At 40.9% G+C, this 21,710-nt stretch overlaps 1 protein-coding gene across 3 annotated transcripts in view; it reads right to left on the minus strand.

Annotated features, from left to right (window-relative positions):
- Positions 1 to 6,891: 6,891 nt before the first annotated feature.
- Positions 6,892 to 21,710, minus strand: part of lrfn1 (leucine rich repeat and fibronectin type III domain containing 1) — a 287,298-nt gene continuing 272,479 nt past the window's right edge. For all 3 annotated transcript variants that reach the window (XM_039824072.1, XM_039824061.1, XM_039824081.1), the window contains 2 exons: positions 11,849 to 13,244; positions 6,892 to 8,828 (listed from right to left, as the gene is read on the minus strand). In XM_039824072.1, coding sequence (XP_039680006.1) covers positions 7,928 to 8,828; positions 11,849 to 13,224 — 2,277 coding nt within the window. In that variant the 5' untranslated portion in view covers positions 13,225 to 13,244 and the 3' untranslated portion in view covers positions 6,892 to 7,927. The remainder of the gene's footprint in view (positions 8,829 to 11,848; positions 13,245 to 21,710) is intronic.

Raw genomic sequence — 21,710 nt, forward strand, 5'->3', positions numbered from 1 at the left:
CAGCTGATTAGGTTGGGAGAGAGAGAAATGTGAAGCATGGTAGTCTTCCTGGATGAATTTACGCTAAGCTTCATTACAATATTATGGTTTAAATGTGGGTTACTTATTAAATGTCTTATACCAATTTAACACATTTCTGATCGTTTACCTGATGAAGGTCTAAGACCGAAACATATTTTTCTAAATAAATTATTGCTTGCGTAATGGTCAGTGTGAGGGACTTTAACACATTATATTTGACATGGGAGGAAAGGTCAATAACCCTGGGGTGTGTTTGTTTTTTTTACAAATTGAAACAATTTTCATACTAGCTCTTAAAAAATAATAATACCGCTAACTGTATCCTTTAACAGATATGGTAAAATGTGTCACAGACCTGACTGGTTCCTAAACATACTGTAATATAAATTGAAGAAACTGTTTCTACCTGTGTTCGGCGCCAAATACAGCAGTGTAATGAGGTGGAAGTTTAAATCTAGATGAGTGAGTTAATAATTCATGTATTGATTTTTTTTTTTAAATAACCTACGGCATGAGGAAAAGTACATTTCCGATTTGAAGTCTTGTGATTTTTTTTTTTTTTTTATCTGTCAGGCTGTTTGTAAAGAAATACACAGAGGGCAGCGTCCTCTCCTTAGGCCATCATTGATCAAAGAGTCCTGTCCCAGAACACACAGTATTTTTACGATGCAGGAGATATACCTTAATAAGCTGCTATTCATGATCAAAGTGAATAAATGTAAGGATTTGCACAAGTGCTCTTCGACTGCAGCTCTAGTCAAAGAGCACTCAGTGGTTCAGATCTATACTGAAGAGCAGTAAGGCTCTATTGCTTAGGTAATGTACTTTTCAGAAACAGCCCTGAACATAAAAAGTGAACACAACACTCATTAATAACACTAATCAAGCCATAGAAACATAATGGTCTGTGCCGCTGGTTAGTTTCCTCTGACCACACTTTCCAGACTATATTTGTATTTAACATATTAAATAACGTTAAAGTAACCTGGTAACAAGTAGTACGCCTGTGCCTACTGGGTATTTTTAGATAATCTGATGCTGAAGGAAGTGTTGGTAAACCATTTTGAAAGTGTGTGCGTAGTGGAGAAGCCTGAAGCACTTTACTGAGTCTGTGTCAATAGGCTAAGTGTTCTCTCTAAGCAGCAGAGTGTGGGCTGTGTTGAGCTTGGCTGCAACTGCTCAGATCTTGGAAATGGAATAAAGCAAACCGAACTCGGCTGGTCAAATCAGTGTTGACGGAGGGTTTTAAAACACACTGTTAAGGTTAATAAGCATTTGGCAAGAGGGCAGAATCCCAAATTTAGTGCGTTTCATGGTCGCACGTATCTAGTTAAGACAACTTCTTAATAAAATAATTATCTAGAAAAAACAACAACCAATATATAGCATTTATGTTCTTGCTGCATTAAAGGTCCCATGACATGCTGCTTTTTGGATGCTTTTATATAGACCTTAGTGGTCCCCTAATACTGTATCTGAAGTCTCTTTCCTGAAATTCAGCCTTTGTGCAGAATTACAGCCACTAGAGCCAGTCCCACAATGAGCTTTCCTTAGTATGTGCCATTTCTGTGTCTGTAGCTATTGAGGAGGAGAGGGGGGGGGGCAAGGTGGAGGGTGGGGGTGTGGCCTTGACCAACTGCCACTTTGCTCGTTTGAAAGCCATGATGTCTCTCTCTCTCATGGGTGGGCCAAATTCTCTGGGCGGGCAAAGCAGAGAAAGGGGAGGTAACCTTGCTCCTTCTAAGGAGAAGATTCCAGATCGGCCCATCTGAGCTTTCATTTTCTCAAAGGCAGAGCAGGATACCCAGGGCTCGGTTTACACCTATCGCCATTTCTAGCCACTGGGGGACCATAGGCAGGCTGGGGGAACTCATATTAATGTTAAAAAACCTCATAAAGTGAAATTTTCATGCCATGGGACCTTTAAAAAGACTATACTATAAAAGCCATTCCTCAATACAGAGTGTAACTCTTTGCTGATGTCTGTTACTGCAAGTCTCCACAAATGGTTAAGATGGCAGAATTAATGGTGTTTCCACAATCAACAAAACTCGTATGTATAGTTTTAGCCATAACTATAGATGGGCAGTCCTCCACATTGGTCCAGACTAAAATATCTCAACATCAACATGATGGATTGGCTCAACATTTTGTACAGACATTGAGGATGTACCCCAATGGCGGCTGTCATCATTTCTCCACACATTTCATGTCACCCCAGGATCAATTGTAATAACTTTGGCGATCCTCTAACTTTAGTGCCAATTAGCAAATGTTGGCATGCTAACAAGCTAACTAACATGGTTAACATCCCCTTAGCTGTGTCCTCAGCAGCTAAACTTTGTGTTTCTGTGCTGGAGACTAGAGAGAAAGCTCTGTGCTCAGCTCTCAGTACTACTGTAGCTTCTATCTGACTCTCTGTGGTTTGGAGTTCAGTTTCACTCCTGTGTTCCTGTTTGTACTTTCAGATCTCAGCCTTATTCTTCTGTTTACTGACCGCTGTCAGACGTATACGGAGCGGTGTTAAGTTACTGCAAACAAATCTTTCTTGCTGCTTCACATTAAAAGCTTTCCACCGGCATACCAGCGGGATTCTTTTATTGGGATTCTGCGCTATTCGGTCAGATCAGATCAGTTTAGCAAGAAAATGCTCTTATTGTGGTTTGTGACTGACACAGCAAGGTAAACACCTTTGCCTCATTGTGGGTTGCAACCTTCGTCCATCAGCCTACTGCGAGTCTCCTCAAATGGTTGAGATGGCAGCAGATTTAGGAAAATGGATGTTTTCATCCTAATTTAGAGTTTCAATTACAGAATTTCTCTCCACAGAAAATGTATAAAGTATGTTGGTTTACTCCCTTTTCAGGCTACTGGAAAACCAGCAACACAAGGATCCAATTGGAATCGCAGGTGTTACTTTTTGAAGCTATCATATTTTAAGTAAATTAAGTAAAATCACCGAAACAATTGATACACATTTTGCATCGAGAATTAGCACAGTTGGAATATGGTTTGTTGAAAAAAGTCGTGCTGTTGTAGAGCATGCATGGTTAAGACTTTAGCCGTTAAACCTACTAAACCAGAGATCTTCAAGGGGGTCCGGGGCCCATGTTAATTTTTTGAAAGTTTTTGTTTTTTAGAACAGAAAAATACTTTGCACATATATAACGTGAGACAGGTCCATCGGAGGGGGATAAGTAAGTCAAAAGCTGCAGAGAAACTCCCACACACTGTCTAACTAACGTATTAGACCATCATCAGGTGAAATCAATGAAGGGAGTTTCTTTGCAACTTTCGAAAGTTTTTTCAAAAATTAAAATGTCTTAATATGTTATTAGCATATATATATAAAAAACACCCTGATGATAGGCTTACTGGCCTATAGGTAAGGTAGCCATCCACAGATACAGTTCATCCTAAGGATTCACTTTGCCACGTGTATTTTTAACATTAAAACATGATTCATAAAATCATACCAACAATTATTTTGATAGCATTCTATGCACTAAAAAGGTATGTATAAAGGCTTTAGGCCGCCCCACACCTTATTGTAGGCTCAGTCTAATATCTAACTTGATTTTATACAATATATGTAGTAGGGGGTCCCTGTTCCGTTAAAAAATGCTGAAGACCTTTGTACTAAACCATGTTCACATTGGACTTTTCAAACACACATTACTATGCATTAAACATAAAATGGGATCTTCAGTGAAAAAAAACTCTCACTGGGCACTTTTTTTTCTTTTTGCAGTCATTCAGAACTGCTGATGAGACACAACACGCTTTGCTGTACCCCCAGTGTTCACTAGTTTGACTGCCCAGGCTAATTTTGAAGACTGGCTGAAGTCTCAGCCTCCTCCTACCTAAGCAGATTTTGTGTTGAATAATGGTTGCACACATGAGCAGAGAGAAACACTTCTCTTGCTGTAAGAAATGGTCACCACACTGGAAGCTATCAGTAGTTAAAAGAGGAGATGGACAGGGGTGGAAAAATGCGTGCACCACAAATTCACAGCTGAGCAATAACACTGTAAAGTTAAGTCTTCTTCTAGCTGTAAAAACAATATTTCAAGCTAAAATGTGAATGTTTTTTGGCTGAAAGCTGGCTAAGAATGATGAGGGGAAAAAAAGAAGGGATGGCCCCGTTCTTAGACTCAATCCTCTCTTTCACTGAGGATGCAAATAGGAGATTCAAGAGGATTGAAAACCTCCAGTGTGACTTATCTCTCTGCTCCATGTTTTATCTCTTTTCTGTCCATGCAGCTAAGTTACATCTCAGCCTGTGCTAAGTAGCTGTAATCAGAGGGAGAGGGTGGCAGCAAACAAATATCCCTCATCCACCCTGATCTTATCTTTTCCCACTGTCATGCCTTTTTCTGGAGCACATTATTTAACCCACTGTATTAAATGCAGTATACAAACAACTAATGATGGTTTATAACACATTACAATGTGGTTGTAAACAGATATAACTACACTACTACGCTTTTAAGTGTTTATGAATCGATTAGTCGACAACGATGACTCCTTTTATAAAGCATGGCGTATTTACAGTTACAACATAACACAGCTGTAATCATACAAAAATGTCTTCACGCCTTCTATTCAATTTTATTTCAGTTTGTTAACATGTCTTCTTTACTCTCTGTGACAAACGCAGTGAAGGCTGTGAAATGCGGCTTAAAAGCTCAAAATGTCTTCATGAGTTTTGAACTTGATTATAAACTGTATTAAATCTGCCGGTGAGTGATTTTCTTTCATCTGTATAAACCGTTAATACACTTTTTCTAACACTCTTTATGGATTTGTCCATGTGTGTAATCATATATCATTAAATATGATTACAGATGTGTAACATTCATCAATCTCTGTTACAGATGCTTCACAAAAGGAGTTATGAGCCATTTATTGACTGTTTACATACAGTACTGATTATAAGTGTTAAATAGGTAGGGTATTAGTAAAGTTTCCCTTCTTTTAAAGATCTAAGCTTTATCTAGGATTAGAGTTTGAGGGAAACTGAATCTTAAAAGCAGGAGGCTACACATGGTTTCTGCTCGTAATGGTTATTATAGCATCTTCCCTGCAGTCTGCAATTATTGGCAACTTTACAGCGCCTGGTCTCCCCCTAGTGGGAAGCAACAGATCTTACACCCTTGTTTACAACAACTGGCTGCATATGAATTTAGCATCTTGTTCAGTTATCATGACCAAGGCAGAGGTGTCAAGTAACGAAGTACAAATACTTTGTTACCTTACTTAAGTAGAAATTTTGGGTATCTATACTTTACTGGAGTAATTATTTTACAGCAGACTTTTTACTTCTACTCCTTACATTTTCACACAATTATCTGTACTTCCTACTCCTTACATTTTCACGCAATTATCTGTACTTTCTACTCCTTACATTTTCACGCAATTATCTGTACTTCCTACTCCTTACATTTTCACGCAATTATCTGTACTTCCTACTCCCTACATTTTCACGCAATTTTCTGTACCTTCTACTCCTTACATTTTAAAAATAGCCTCGTTACTCCTATTTCAGTTTGGCTTGTTTTCATTCCGGCTTGTCATCGTTCAAAAACACAAAAAAAACCTATCCAGATAAATCGCGCCATCCGGAGAGAGTGAATTTGATTGTGGTTGGATGAGAAGTATAAACATATACCATTCGACACCCTATTGGTTTGTACACGATCCATCGCAGCTGCACAGACCCGGTGCTAATACGGCACCGCTGCCTTAACGACCGTTATCTACCGGACCGAATAGCAACGCGGATTTCGGTGCCTTATTTAGGTGCCACTTAAATGCCTGCGCTTCTCTCTGATGCTCCGAAAACAGACGTTAGTGGGAACTAAAACATCGCCGCACGGGACGCTAGTTAACACTACACCTGACAGCAGGTAACGTTAGCCTAGCGTTCGCTAGCAGCTGGAGTAAACACGGTTAAAATGCTTACAGCTAAACGGTGTAAAGTGTGTCTGTATTTCACTGGAGAGGATTCTAACACCAGACTGTAGCTAGCGTTGTCTGAAAAACACAGACTCAGCCTCGCCTCGCCAGCCTCGTAGTGCATTCAAAGTTGTTGTAAAATACCTTTTTCCCATCCAGTGGTTGTTTTTGTAGTTGAACAGTAATTTACTGGTGAAATAAGTTATTGTTATAGGATATTGTTATTACATTTTTAATAAATCATTTAATTTTGACCCTGTGGCCTTAGCAATACACAAGCCGTTCTATAATGTCGCCCTTTTTTTATAGATCAACTTTTTATTGTTTTATATTTTTAAACATACAGAACAGACAAATACAATTGAATAAGGTTCTCCTTTATATATATATATATATATATATATATATATATATATAATAGAGATAGAGAGAAGAGATGTGTCACCTTTTTCAGCCCTTCTGAGTTTGCAGGTATAATTTTAATATAAGGGTATAGTCATTTAGAAAAATATTTTTTTGTGGAGGTGGGGTAGTGCACTATAGGCCCCTGTGGGGCGGGCTAAGCTCTTGTCCTTAATGGCATTTTTTTTACCCATACATTACTTTTACTTTTATACTTTAAGTAGTTTTGAAACCAGTACTTTTACACGTTTACTTGAGTAGAAAGCTTGAGTTGATACTTCAACTTCTACAGAAGTCTTTTCAAACCATAGTATCTATACTTCTACTTGAGTAATGAATGGGAATACTTTTGACACCTCTGGTCCAAGGTCCACACACCACTGTGCTTCCGTGGCTGTGGCAGCTTTCACAGAAGCCTTATAAATAGTACTCGGGAATCAAATATTTATCATCTCAATTCATGTGGACACACACTGCTGCTCCTGAAGCACAAGAATAAAACGCCACTGATACACTTAACCCACACAAAAAATTTAATACCCTTCGTGAGGGGATAAATGGTCCAAACTTTGACATACTAAATAGGGAGCGGTGTGATGACACAGGTTTTTAATGTAAAAACTTGCAGCCAACACCCAAATGCTTTGTAAAAAGTCATGTGAGATATGACTTACTTACTTACATAGTTAGTACACATACACCAATGTTTTAATATACTTATATATGTCTTTTTTGTATGTTGTCTTTTTATCTAGACCAGCCAGATACAGTACCGATTAATATACAGTCACATCTGGAACAATACGTATTTAACATCATACAGTCCGACCGTCAAAGAGGAATCCACGGTTGGTTCCCAGGTCCATCCTCTCTATGCTAACATTAGAAATCGGCATGTGTAAAATCCTGTTCTTTTTTTATTATTATTATTATTATTGTATAGTCTGGTGGTGATACTTGTCCTTGTATCTCGTGTCTTCTGTGCAAAAGTTTTTTTTTTAGTTTTTTTTTTTAAGAACCCAAAACATGATTGACATAACAGGATACCTGGTTGTTCACTTTACAGTTATGATGATGACGTTTTTTTTTCTCTGTTTTTTCTGTTTTTTAACAATTAAACAGTCAAATCCAAACGTCACACCCCCTTGGCATGTCACAGAAAAAAATTAAAAATCCGAAGAAATGCTTCCCAATATCAGGGTGGGAGGCAATGATAAAGAGGACGGTTTATGACTACAGTCAGCAGCATCCTCCATTCGTACATTTTTTTTTAGAATAAGGCACTGCTGCGTAAAGAAAGGACATGGCCAACAAACCTCTCTGGGAGTATGATGGGGAGGCAGGATGAAGGGAGACTTTTTTCTTCTCCAGCAACTGACAGAAACTTTGCACGTGTACGTAAATGTGCTTCTGTTCCTGTTTATCATTTGCTGTGTGCAGGAAAAGTGTCTGTTATATGGCATGTAGACATATTTGTGTTTTTACATGTGTGCTTATGTCTGTGTGTGGCTGAGCTAGGGTTATTTTTGCCGGCTACCCATTTTCCTCAGACTGTGCTCTCAAGCATCCACTCAGTGCTGCTGAAGGTAACTCTCCTGTTGGCGAGCGGCGATGACTCCATGTTGAGCTGGTTGGTGGACTTGTGCCACCTCGTCCTCGCTCTGCGTGGGTAACTATGACTCTGAAAAATGGAGTAATCCCCCCCGTCAAAAGAGAATCTGTGCCTAGTTCGTGCCAGCTCATTCGGGAGCAATCCCATGTTGGCCAGGGCAGCTTTCTTGTCCTTAAGCCTGGGAGCCTCCTTGGTGCCAGCGTTGGGGCCTATGAGACACAGGGACATGGTGGAGCCCGTCAGGCTACTGTCCGTCTGCGTGTCCTCAGATGGGGGGCCGGAGCACTGTGCATCCAGGCTGGTTCTTCTCTTCATCTTTTCTGCACTCAGGGGTGGCAGCTCCACCTCCAGGGTGGCAGTGGTGGCTGCTGGATCCTCCTTCTTCTCATTGTCCACCCTCAGCACCAGCGCCATGCACTCTTTGGGTGCGTGAGCTTCCCGCTGACCCTCGTCAGACGGTTGCTTGGAGGCGGAGCGCTGCAGCCGCTGCTGGCTGCCATTGGTCTGCGAGTGCATGCTGGAGCTGACCTTGGTCTTGGCGTCCTCTGGGCTGCTGTAGGCCTTGTAACGGATCATCAGAATGATAATGAACACCAGCACTGAAGCAACAATTATACCACCAATAATGATGATCATAGTGCCTCCCAGGAACTGGCTGTGCATGAAGCGGCACTGGCTGACCTCACTGGCAGTGTGGAACTGCACACAGCCGACCACACGTGTGGCCGTTAGCGATGTGATGCCGTCGTCGTAAACCGCCAGCACACAAAGGTCATACTCCCGCCCCGCGGCCAGATCATTGATTAAGAAGTTCTTGCTGGTAGATGGGATCATTCTGCAGAGGAAAGAAACATAGTGCGGTGGTGAAGATGCAGGCGATTAATCACCGGAATTACAACGCCCACATTTACTGATTTGCATGAGGAGTATTAAATCACACAAAGGTGTCAGTTCCACACAACAGAAAGACAACAGGGCCGTCACAGCTCCAGCATTAAATATCACTCATTCTGGTAGACAAACATAAAACGCACAACACTTTGTTAAAGTTGACTTATGAGAGAGAATATGTTATATAGAAGTTGCTCTACTTCTATTTTCTGTAGAAAATGACCGCAAGGGTAAACTGCAAGGCAGACTAGGCTCGCTGTCTCAAGAATATGCCACAACAGCTGCAGGTTGCAGGACAAGTGAAGCATGATGTGAAGGCAGTTTTGATGTGTGAATACCTAAGGTCACATTTTTCTAAATGTCTAAATAGGATGGAGAAGGAGAGATTGTCTTCAGGTCAACATTGGCGTTAATATAATTAGAAGTGTGTTCCTTTTCCCTAAAGGGAGACTTTGATGGTTATCATTTGTAGGTAATAATGTACCTCCTAAAGACAAAACAACACTCAGCTATATGCCTAAACTGGATGGGAAAATTATACAGGAGAGCGTCTCATTATATCTGATAAAACATAAAAAAAAGAGAAAGTCAACGACTATTATTAACACGCTACATGAATACATAAATCCTGAAGTGCTTCTCGGTATACCAGATTCAGTTCATGTGCGTCACATATTGCATTAGAAACACATCAAACTCATTCCCATATTTAAAACAATGTTTTAACAAAGTCTGCAGATGTTAATATTAGTGCTGTCAAACGATTAAAATATTTAATCGCGATTAATTGCATCAATGTCATAGTTAACTCGCAATTAATTGCATCAATGTCATAGTTAACTCGCAATTAATTGCACATTTGTATCTATTCTAAATGTCCCTTGATTTCTTTTTGTCCCATTATTGTTTCTCATTTTAATGCTCTTATCAACATGGAAAAGTGGATCGGCTTGCTTTGTGCTTTTGTCACCTGGCTCTGACGAGGGGGCGGAGAATTGGCATCATCAAGTGGTATTTCAGAAGGGGCGTGCTGCGATGATAGCTCAGTTCACAACGACAAAACACACAGATCACTTTGGTCTTGTCAATGGAACCATTTTAAAAGTAAACTTTCCATTCAGAATCTTATTGGCATCCATTTCAGCGTCTCGTGCTCGCCATCTACTCAAAACGTAACGTTAGCCTGCTACTCTTTGGCCGGCTCGCAAGCCCAAACAAGTGTGTGCGACGTGTCTGTTGCTGTGTTTCCGGTCTAGCTAGATCCGGTGTGGTGTTGTAGTTTTTCTAACGTTACTAGTTGTTGCAACAGCATGTGAAAAAAACTACAAGTTTGCTAGGCCAAAAAGAACGTTAATCTTTGTGACAAAAAAAATTGACGCTGTTAAAATGGGTTTGTGTTAACGCCGTTAAAAACAACAAAAAACACGAACTCAGGTTTATTGATTTTGCCATTTTTCTTTATATACCGGTATTACACATTGCAACTTCACTTATACAGTACTGTATATTGCAACTTACTATAGGGAACTTGCCAACATGACCTTGTGCTTGTACAGTATTCCTCTATGTGTGTTGCAGTGGTGGAAAGTGGCTCAAGTACAATTTTGACATATTTTGTATGACACCTCATACTCCTCCACCACATTTCAGAGGGAAATATTGCACTTTTTACTCCACTACATTATATTCATTTGGCAGCTATACTTACTAGCTACTTCTTCTAAAGTTTTTATACACAAAACATATTATAGTCAGCCTATAAAATATGATTGCTCCACCTCAACTATAAGACACTATGTTAAGTTACATTTTGTTGCTAATACTCTTTGGTGGAAAGTAATTAAGTACATTGACTCAAGTGCTCTACTTTCTTGATTATTTCCATTTTTCTTTACACTTATGCACGTTATACTTCTACTTAACTACATTTCACAGGGAAATATTCTCTTTTTTAATGTGACAGCTGTGGTAACTAGTTCTTTTTCAGATTAATATTTTACATTTAAAATATGATAATCTTATAAAATACAATGCATTGTTAAAATTTAAACTAGTGGTTTCCAACCTTTTTCATACTTTTTGACCCCTTATATAAAATCAGTGTCTGGTTGGGTCTTGTTGCAAGATGTCTATGAGGTGTTCCACCGAGTGATTTCCCATCTAAACTTCTCAAATAGTTTCAGTTGAATAACTACAGTATTTGAGGCCCCAAAAGGTCAAATTATCCAACAGTAAAGTACAAAAATGTAATGTTAAGTTATGTAGCAGAAACACTGGACTAATCAAACTACCAATAGATAAAACTAGATCCACCTCGACCAGCCACTACACTAAAATGCTGCTTAGAAATTTTGAATTTATAATGGAGTATTTTATAGTGTGATATATATATATATATATATATATATATATATATATATATATATATATATATATATATATATATATATCACACACAGTGTTTCAACCAATTAATGCAGGCACTTGCTAATGATACAGTTACATGTAGTGAAAAAGTTGGGCCTCATGTTATTGTTTATCGTCATATTATGTTTTAATGATGCTTAACTGGCCCTTTAGTCCATTAGAGTGCTGGACTCCACAGTCTCTTCAGCTGATTGCAACAACCTACTCAAATATCAGAGATCGAAACTTGTTTACTGGATCTGTAGCTATCGTAACTGAACATTTTGCGCATATTATTATTTCAATGCATTTTAATGCATTATACTTTATGGAAAAATGTTCCTGCTCAGTTTATCCCCAGACTACACTATAGGGGATCTGCTTATTTTTGGACATACTTAATCATGTTGCATCTTTGGGATCTGTCAATCTGCCGTAATGAACCGTTGTGTCATTCAGCAGATGGTAACTCCAGATGCCTCACCTTTCCTCATGTCCCTGCTCTACCTCCCTCCCCTCCCCTCCCTCCTTCCATCCACCCCCTCCACCGTGGCTTACCTGTACACCAAAGTATCATCTGCCGTGCTGTTGTACTGAATCTGGTACATCCTGATGCCGGGGATATGGCGCTCAGATGGCCAACGGAGTACAGCGGAGGAGGAGGTCAGCTCAGTGACCATCACCCTCCTGTCCTGCTTGTCATAGCCTTTGGTGTCATTGCCAGATTTGGAGGAGGTGGTGATGTCTGAGAGGCCCGGGTCCTCACGCATGTGGCCTGTGTTGTTAACAAACAAGGGTAAGGGGATCATGTTGATCTCGACAGCAGCTGTGGCGATGCCTGCGGCATTGGACGCCACACAATTAAATGCCCCGCTGTCCTTCAGCGTGGTGATGAGAATATCAAGGGTGCCATTATCATACAGGATGGTGCGGGAGTTATTATGCACCAGCTTGCCATCTGGTGAGCGCCAGTGAATCTCTGGGTCTGGATCACCCACTGCTTTGCATTTCAGAGTAACACCCTGGCCTTCCATCACAAAGGGCTTAGTGGAAAGATGTTTGGTGATCAGCGGAGGCTCACAGATAAACTCCTCCTCTTGGATCGACCAGAAATACTTGTCCATGAGGTGCTCTGGCGAGGCACAGGTCTCCAGATCATCCTCTCTCGTCAGCCTGCGGAGCCACAGCAGCTCGCAGTTGCAGTGGAGAGGGTTTCCCCCGAAGCTCACCGCCAGCGTGGAGGAGCTGGAGCCCGTGGGCTCGGACAGGACCTGCGCGTGCTGGAACAGGCTGTCTGGCGGCAGCTTCTGCAGCCTGTTAGACGTCATGTCCAGGCGGACCAGCTTGGTAAGCAGCGTAAAAGTCCCCGCTCCAATGTGGTCGATCAGGTTATGGTCCAGCGTGAGCGTGTTAATGTTGGTCATTCGCGCTATGGCTTCCCAGGGAAGGGTGCGCAGGTTGTTATTGGAAAGATCCAAGTCCTCTATGGTGGAAACAAACTCATCAAAAGAGGTGGGGGCCACCTGGTGGATCTGGTTGTTTCCCAGGATGAGGTGCCGCAGGTTGATGAGGCCTTTAAAGTAGTCCGTCTTTATCACGCTGAGGCGGTTGCCGTCCATGTGGAGCGCCCGCAGCGATCTCAGGCCGACGAAGGCGTGGGGGGTGACCTGGCTGATGGTGTTACGGGACAAGGTGAGGTGGACCAAACTAGTCATGTTGAAAAAGTCTTTCCTGCGGATGATGGTGATGAAGTTGTCCGTGAGCCGCAGCTCCACGGTCTTGCGGTCGATGGTGGGGGGCACAAACAACAGACCAGTCTTAGCACAGAGCAGAGTCAGAGTGGGGGAGAGGTGCTGACAGATACAGCGGCCGGGGCAGCTGTATCCCTTCACCAGGGCTGCACACAGCAGCACGCACAGAACCAGCCGGTCCATTGTTGATCTCTTTCTAGGTCCTGTGTGTGAGACAGACAAAAAAAAATAAGAGAGACATTGAGTCAAAAAAATAGAGATCTTTGAATTAATAAATAGCATCAAAGCCTTTATGAGAGCCTGCTGCAAAAATCAAGACTCTGACCAAAACTGCAAAGACTGCCAGCAAGGTATCAATCACAAAATGAAATGGAGCTTTTCTGAAATAATGGCACACGGGATGATGAAAGGCTGCACCGACGCTGTCAGAAGCCCATGTCTCTGTGTAGCCTTTTAATGGAAATAACAGAATGTTTTTTGTGCCACCAGGCTGCATCACCATTGAACCATATCATTTCTTGAATGATCACAGGACAGTTTTCCTACTGTATATTAGGAAAACTGCCATGTACATTTCCATCACATAACAAGGCTCGTGTATTTGTTTTTGCTCTGAACTCCACATCAAGATGGAGAATTAAGGGTAGAAAAGGGCGCTTGTCAGCAGCGCTCGAGGATTTTCATGACCTTTTCATGCTCTCTGCTCTGCCTATGCTTCTGAGATGTATTGCAAAATTAGACAGAAACCTGTCATGTAAATCACGGCAACAAAAAGTTAAAAGGTGAAAACGGCGGAAGCAGGGGTTGTTTTCGAGTCCGTCCGATGGAGGCATTGAGGATGTTCTGATTCTCTGATTCCCATTTAGAGGTATTGATTTCAGTCTCAGAGAGAACACGCCTGTGGTGACGGGAGTAAAAATGGAACCTTGGCTGTAATAACCATAAGAGACCCCAGTGGAACACAAACGGTGATGTGCTGATGCCACATTGTCAGTGGTTTTTCCTCTTGATTGCTAACGCCTTAAGCTTCACAGTTGATGAGAGACTGTTAGCGCCGATAAAGTAAAGGGATGACAACTACAGCCCACTACCCCACCCAACCCCACAGGGTGACACTTTTGATCCCCCTCTTTTTTAGAGGTCCAGCATAATTATTTTTTAATTCCCTCGGGAAAAGCTGGCTGTGGATTTCAAACACAAATAGTGTCAGTTTTTCACCATTTTTGATGCTTCATCCAATTTGTCATGACTAATTTTAGGGACTCTTTATCTACATTCCACCATGTTGAGGTGGTGCTGATGTCCTTCGCACCACTGATTTTGTCCCCCAGTGCGCCCAAAGCAAAAGCATCTAATGTCTCAGTACAGATAACCTTAAATTGAATTTGATTTAAAAATGCCTGCGGTTAGACTCATGGAATGAATTAAATGCCATGTATCAAATTTTGTAACAGAAATAAAGCACAAGCCAAGCATTCCACCTCCATGTCTCAAGTGTTGCCTTATTCATAGTCTTTGCACAAAGAATCTGTTTTCACTCGGAAATTAAAACTGGTCTGATAAGAGTTGTCGTTCAAGACAGTGGGAGAAATTGAGAGTGATTTTTTTATCATTTTACATCAACCTGTGTTGCATTTGACCAGCCAGCGCTCAAATGCTTTTCCTTTTTCCGCTCTCTTGCACAGACACACGCTCAAACGGCTGTCTGGCTACTGTTGACAGACAACAGGGCACCTCGTTAACTATGAAATACTGCTGTCCAATCAGAGCTCTCATTAAAATCTGGGTTTGTATTATGTCATTTTCTGAGAGAAGTAGGACAGCTTGGAACACAAGTTCACAACAAGTTTGTTGATCACAATAACTCGAAAAATACAAACGAAATACACTGGACACAAACCTTTGCTTGGTTTGTGTTTACACTTCCCTCCCTCCCTGCTATGACTGCAGGCTTAGCTATGACCTCCATCTTTGAAATACAACCACCTTAACCGTTTAAAATTGAAAATAATTTCTCCTTTGCAATAAAAAAGCAAGATAAAAATACAACACACACACACACACCCACACACACCCACAGTTGAACCATTTCAATGTGCAAAAACACACACTGGGTGGTACACTGTGTGAGAAAATGCAACCCCCCCTGAGAGAATTTATTTATTTAGTGATGCTCCTTTATTGTTGGCAGCACAGCGTGCCTGCCTTGTCTAAATTAATTTCCCAAATTTCCTTTTTTTTTTTTTTTAAAGATGCTGGGGAAGCTAAAACAATAAAGTAGGCTACCGCAGTGCAGACCATACTTCCATATATAAAAGCTATAGTAGGGTGAGATCATGTCAACAGTAATATGATCTTTAATTCAAATTTAATCTAACACTGTTGCCCAAGTTTGTATAATGAGTGATCTTGCTTGATTGTGTTAGTTTTCAGATGGTAACTAGGCCACAAAGCTCATAGTTTCTCAGAGGACCATCTGTGCCAGAGCATTTCCTGCCACACCGTCGAATATACTCTATTGATCTTTCAGCCTCTCAGGGAGGAGGTGGTGGGAGACGGAGGGGGGGAGGGGGTGGGTGACTTTGTTGCCACGGCAACTCTGGTGTAGAATGTAGGTCTTTTGAATTGCATTAAGACGATTTTGAGCTGCCCGAAACTAAAGGCCTCAATTTTAATGGGCGCTGAGAAGGTAAGAAGGGACGTGAACAGATGTATGAATGGCCGAGCAAATTAAAAGAAAAGGGCAGCTCCGCCACACAGTTTTATGGCCTAATATTAGTGGCGGCCACCAAGTCGATAACACAGGGTGAACTGGAGTTAAGGTTTGTTTTTGTGTCCAGTCATGCAGGAGCACAACGTTTCACAGAGGATTCCTCTGATGGATTACTTAGACTTGGATTCACAAGTAAAAATGAACAAAATCCCACATTAACATACACCCATGCATGCATACAGATATAAATATGCAAATACTGTACATACAGTATACGCCTATATTCGCATGGAGCTGTCAAACATTTGCATACTCCTTCCGTTTAAGAGCTTCAGGTTTTATAATAAAGTTAGAAGTAAACTTTCTTTGTAAACTCCAATTAAAGTTGATCCCTATTTACCTGAGATGAGCATTAAAATTCATTATGATTCAAATTTGAAGATTTGTGCCCTCTAAACCACCCAAGAGTGAACCTGACATTCAACACTATGCTCAAGTTTTCTAAATCTACATCCATCCTAAACCCTGAAATCCATCGAGCTTCCTTTGGAACATCTGTTGCCGTTGGCTACTAAAGGTCGAATTACTACAAGTCTGAATGGTAAAAAAAATAAATAAAATAAAAAGCCATGCAGACTAGTAAGGGCAGCATGGAGCTTCATGAAGCATTGAAGCTTTTCAGCAAATTGGTTGGCAAAAGGGTGGTTGGTCAAAGAGCGTAAAACAGACAATCATCTCAACTATTGTGATATACATGGATGTGAGATAACACCTGGATACAGTGTCCGAGGCGACAACAAACAATGAAATTCCTTTATAGCCTGCCAATATGTCTATTTTCTGATAAGTATGCCTATGATTGTATAACATACCTGTATCGGTCTTGTGAGTAATGCATCAAATGTGTGTAATCAATCCTTAAATAACTGTTTCACAGTAATGGTGGGAGGGGCAATATTAGTGTTCTAAAACTGAAAAGTGGCTGTGGTTTAACCTCGCAGAGGCCAATGAATGTTGTAAACTGGCAGAGGGGCAGTGAATTTGCTGTGTCTAACTACGAAAATGATGCAGAGGGGAGACTTCATTCGTTTTATTCAGGAACAACAATTTCTCGAATGGGTTAGGGTTTCGAGCGTCATCGACGACATCATTGGTCCAAAACGATACAAGCCTCGATACGCGCTTCACGTCCTGGATTACCCGACACAGCACATGACATCACTACTGCAGACCTTCAGAAACAACCTAAGTATGAGCAGCATTTATATCTCAAATAAATACTTTATTACTTTTATTATGAATTAAGTCAGAGTTAAAGCATTGCATGAAATATTCAGAGAATCAACAGCAAATTGTTAACCTGACGAGCCAGATGGTTTGACACACAGAATCATCTGAGAAGCCGTCACTGGAAACGAGGAAGAAAAGGGTAACCATTTCAAAAAAATACCTGGCAGGAGATTGAATACCTGGCAGGAGATTGAATACCTGGCAGGAGATTGAATTAATCGCTCTATCACGTCCGCCATTGTTGTTTTGAACGAACAGTTGCTGCCGTCACACACACCTAAACCGCGCCCGGAGCTGCCAGTAGCTCCTCGCCGATTGGTCCGGTCCGCTGCTGTTCGGCCACAAACGCATTACTAACGTGCAAGTTAAGCAAATTGTGGAAAAGAATAAATTATTTCTTTTATTTCCCTTATATATTAATTCATATTTAATATTATGCGTCTGCCAATAAAAAGTCCTATACAAGTTTTGTTCATTGTGTTTTTATTAAATTTTGCCTCCATGACAGCTTAAAATGCATATCAGAATTAGTATAGAAACTTTGAATGACTCATCTGTATAAGAGGTATATTTAAGTAGGTGGAAAAACAAGCATGAATAAAAAAGACTTCATTTAAATGCTAAAACGTTGTGTGCGATAACAAGCTGCTTTTTTTCATGGCGGTGGCACTCGGGGGAGAGGGAGGGTGCGCTGTTTGACACTTTTGGTGTCGCCGTTAGTGAAGACAGTTAACTACGTAGGGCATGTGCTCTTGTGCCAGGAGGTCAGATACTTCCTTTAAGTGAGGGATTTGAATTTTAAACTGTTTGTGCAATGTCTTGACACTTTTGTGCTAGTCGAGTCTTCAGTGTGTGGGCATTTGATGTGGGGAAGAGGTCATTAGGAGGCTTTTGGCTCTTGTCTGCTCTCCTATTGGTGGGAGCGATCTCCCTTAGGTTTGGAGCGAGCCTACATATTCATTACCATGCTGTTTGTTTCTGAGCTCTACAGTAGTGTGACCAGTGGGTGTGTGCAGACATATAATTCTTGGTTTTGAGGGTGGTTAACCCCTGTACCAGTGGGAGCTGTCCTTTAACCAAGTGTGTGGGGGTTTCTGTGTCCAATGGTGCACACTCTGACCTTAAATGAGTTTATCTAGGATAAAGGTTGTACATCTTTCTACTTAACATCTGGCTGTGTAGGGGATTCTCCTCTTGCCTCTGACACTGGACCAAACTGGATAAAAAAAGACTAGAGACAACTAGAACTATTAGTCAAATGACAATTCAAAGAAATTAATTATTTAAAGTTACATTGTGTAAGAAGTTCTCCCACCTAGAGGTGAAATTGTATATGACTACCAACTGAATATTACTTTCTAGCCCCTCCCATTCCGAGCGCGTTTTAACTCCTACGGTGGTCGAATCGAAATTAGCTCCTAGTATCTCCATCATTTACACGCAGCTGTTCTAGCCACGCCAATATTACCTTTGGTCTTGTTGCTTTGCCTGTCGCATTGTCGTTTTAATTCTCTTTTTAGCTTCCTTGGCGACTCCGTTACATGTCCTCGAGAATAGGCGTGATCCTTCATCTTCAACAGGCTTTCAAATCTGCCGAGTAATCCCCCGGCTGGCATTCGTCACGGTGCCACTGAGTGTAAAAGCGGCGAAAGACGGAGGCATGTCCCTCTTTGGCTAATGTATTTTAAAGATGGAGGCGCAACATGGCTGCCGCCATTCCAGCGACTCGCTCGTATGTATTCTGAATGATTCTGAATGGCAGATTCTACGCGTACGAGAATACTTTGATTAGTTGGTGGAAGTGATTACACATGAATGAGCACATATTTGTGAAAGAACAAAGTTTTTTTTGCTAAGAATCAACTCAAAACATTACACAATGTAGGTTTAAGTCAGGTATCAAGTTAGCAAGTAGGTTATCAAGAATGTTTTGGTCCCAACTTCTCAAATGTCAGGATTTGATGCTTTTTGCTTTTTTGTTTTGGTCATATATTTGTAATAATTGATTGATTGACTGATTGATAAGGTAAGGTAAGGACTACCAGCCAGTCAGAAGCAGAGTATGAGGGCGTACCACGCTAGCAGCTAGGCGAGCATTATAACGTGTGTTACAAAGTGACGCACGTTCGTCACGGAAGTAAAGGCTGGACTAGGGATGTCACGATACCAAAAATCTAGTATTCGGTACCGATACCAACAAAAGTACACGATACTCAATACTAAAGTCTAAAATACCACGGTGTGTGTTAAAAAAAAAAAAGAGGAAGAAAATAATAATAATACTTTACATTACAATAAACATTAATTCCGTCATGTCACTCTTCTTTCACTGTTTTCTTTTAGTTTCAACTTTCTGTTATGGTGTGGAGTGGAGGGGGCAAGGAGAGCGTGATTTACCATAACAAAAACGTCATTCTTCTGGACCCCACAGCCCGTTGCTTTGAAGCCTGGCATCACCACACAGCCAGCGTACGGTACCGACTTTCATGAGTTCACTTGGAACTCTCAGACAGCAAGCCTGTCTACAGTAGGTACGTCTGTTTCTCTCTGCCGCTGTTGTTTTTCACAAAGAACCGCGGGCCGGTTAAAGTTAATGGATATTATAGAGGTCCGTTCAAGCTGCCGGCAAGCCGTACAGGGAGATGAGGGGCTATTCGCTGTTTTTCCGTACTGGTCGGTGTTCTTCTTCAGCATTTAGCGGCAGTCTAGAAAATCTTTTTTTTAAGATTATTTTTTGGGGCTTTTCCCTTTATTTGCAAATGGATAGACCAGAAAGGGGGAGAGAGATGTGGGATGACACACAGCAAAGAGCAGCATGTCGGTTTCAAACCTGCGCCGCTGCAGGATTCAGCCAACATGGGGAGAACACTCTTACTGGGTGAGATAGAGGCCGCAGTCTAGAACATTTTTAACATTAGTCGTATATACTGCCCCGGTCAGGTCTGGAAAAATGAGTACCGGCACGTTTTCTGAATTATGGTACCGAGTTGGTACCGAAGTCTCGGTTCTCGTGACATCCCTAGGCTCCAGCTAGCTAATAGAGCTGTTTGGAACAGTTTGTAAACAGTGTTTTCTGTTGGAGATGGCAAGTCCCTTTGGGCTGGACTTTGGGCTTTTTCACTTTGTAAACCTATAACAAAAAAGATATATAACACAATAAAGGAAAGGTAAAAAGCCAAAAAGCGTAATATGAGCACTTTAATAATTACAATAATCGTTAGTTGCAGCCATAATGACAACACTGTGCTTCTCTGAAAGTTCTTGCAACTTTTCTTCTTTTTTTCTTGTCTCATAATGTTCATGACAGCTGACCAATCGGCGCAAACACAGGATGTCAAATGAATCAGGCTTAGCTGATCATAAAAATTTCTGGATCATTCTGATCCCGATGTTGAACGCAGATACTATTAATAAATATCTTTCACTAAACAAAAGTGACAATCCTCACATGAAATTTACATACAAGCACAATTCTGCAAAAGGCATGTACACATGAGCACATTACAACACACATCCGCCCACACACAATCACAAGCGAATACACAGCCATGTACACATGAACACACAGACATACTGAACAAAGATAGAAAGCCCAAAATGCCCAAGAGGAGAAAACAAAGAGGAGAATAAATTAACTAAGTTTCCAGGCTCAGATGGTAACTGTGTTCTCGAACATACTGTACCAACAAAAAAACATGAACAAAAGATCAACTCGGCTGCTTCGTAAAAATGCTCTTATGGTTCACAAATTCACAACAGAGCTCTGTTAAAAGAGGAGCAGGCATGCCATAAACTAGAAATCAAATAAAGCTGAAAGATGCCACAGCTCGTCCTATTTCTGACTGTGAAATTCCTTCCGGCTGCTGAATTCTTAACACATAGCATCCAGTTTACACATTAAACAGGACAGGCAGCTGCAAGGATGATGACGTATCTTCGCAACATCTGAGAAAGTCATGAAATACATGAATACAGCAGTCCATCTTTTATAAACTAGAAACCTGCTCAGTTACCCCCACACAGCGTAACTCAACATCAGCCGCTGGACGTTTGAATTAGGGCATGCATTAATTCACCAGGATATTCTCACAATTTAATAACCAGAAAGAAGTAAGGGCTTTTATAAATTCAACAATTATTCAAGATGACTTAGAATATCTCGTAAATCACAGAACTGTCGCATGAGGCAAACACTCACCCTAGTTTCGAAAAGATTAAATGCAAATAGTGTCTCTCGAATCATTATCCTCTGTGAGAATAATGTATACAAGTTTAATTACCATCATTAAACTGTCCAGGAATGTGCGATTAGCTGCCAGCTTATATTCACTCAGGATGAAATCTGACTTACTTTATGTAATCTTGAAATCATAACGTGGTGATGATACCTTCTTTTTGGAGGGCAGGCAAACCCCCCCACTGGCCATTACAATTTTAATTCATATGAGATTACAGTACAGATTAATTTATTATTCGATCAACAGATAAATAATCAGCAATTATTTTAAAAATGGACGAATTGTTTGACTCATTGTTCTGGTATAAATGTTGAATATTACCTAACTCAACTCTGAGGACTTGTTGCCTTTCTTGTCTAAAGTGATAATAAACTGAAGATCTTTGGGTTTTATACGGTTGGTCTGTTTTGACTTTTTATAGACCAAGT

The sequence above is a fragment of the Perca fluviatilis genome, chromosome 2 (assembly GCF_010015445.1).
Source record: "Perca fluviatilis chromosome 2, GENO_Pfluv_1.0, whole genome shotgun sequence".
NCBI lineage: Eukaryota > Metazoa > Chordata > Actinopteri > Perciformes > Percidae > Perca > Perca fluviatilis.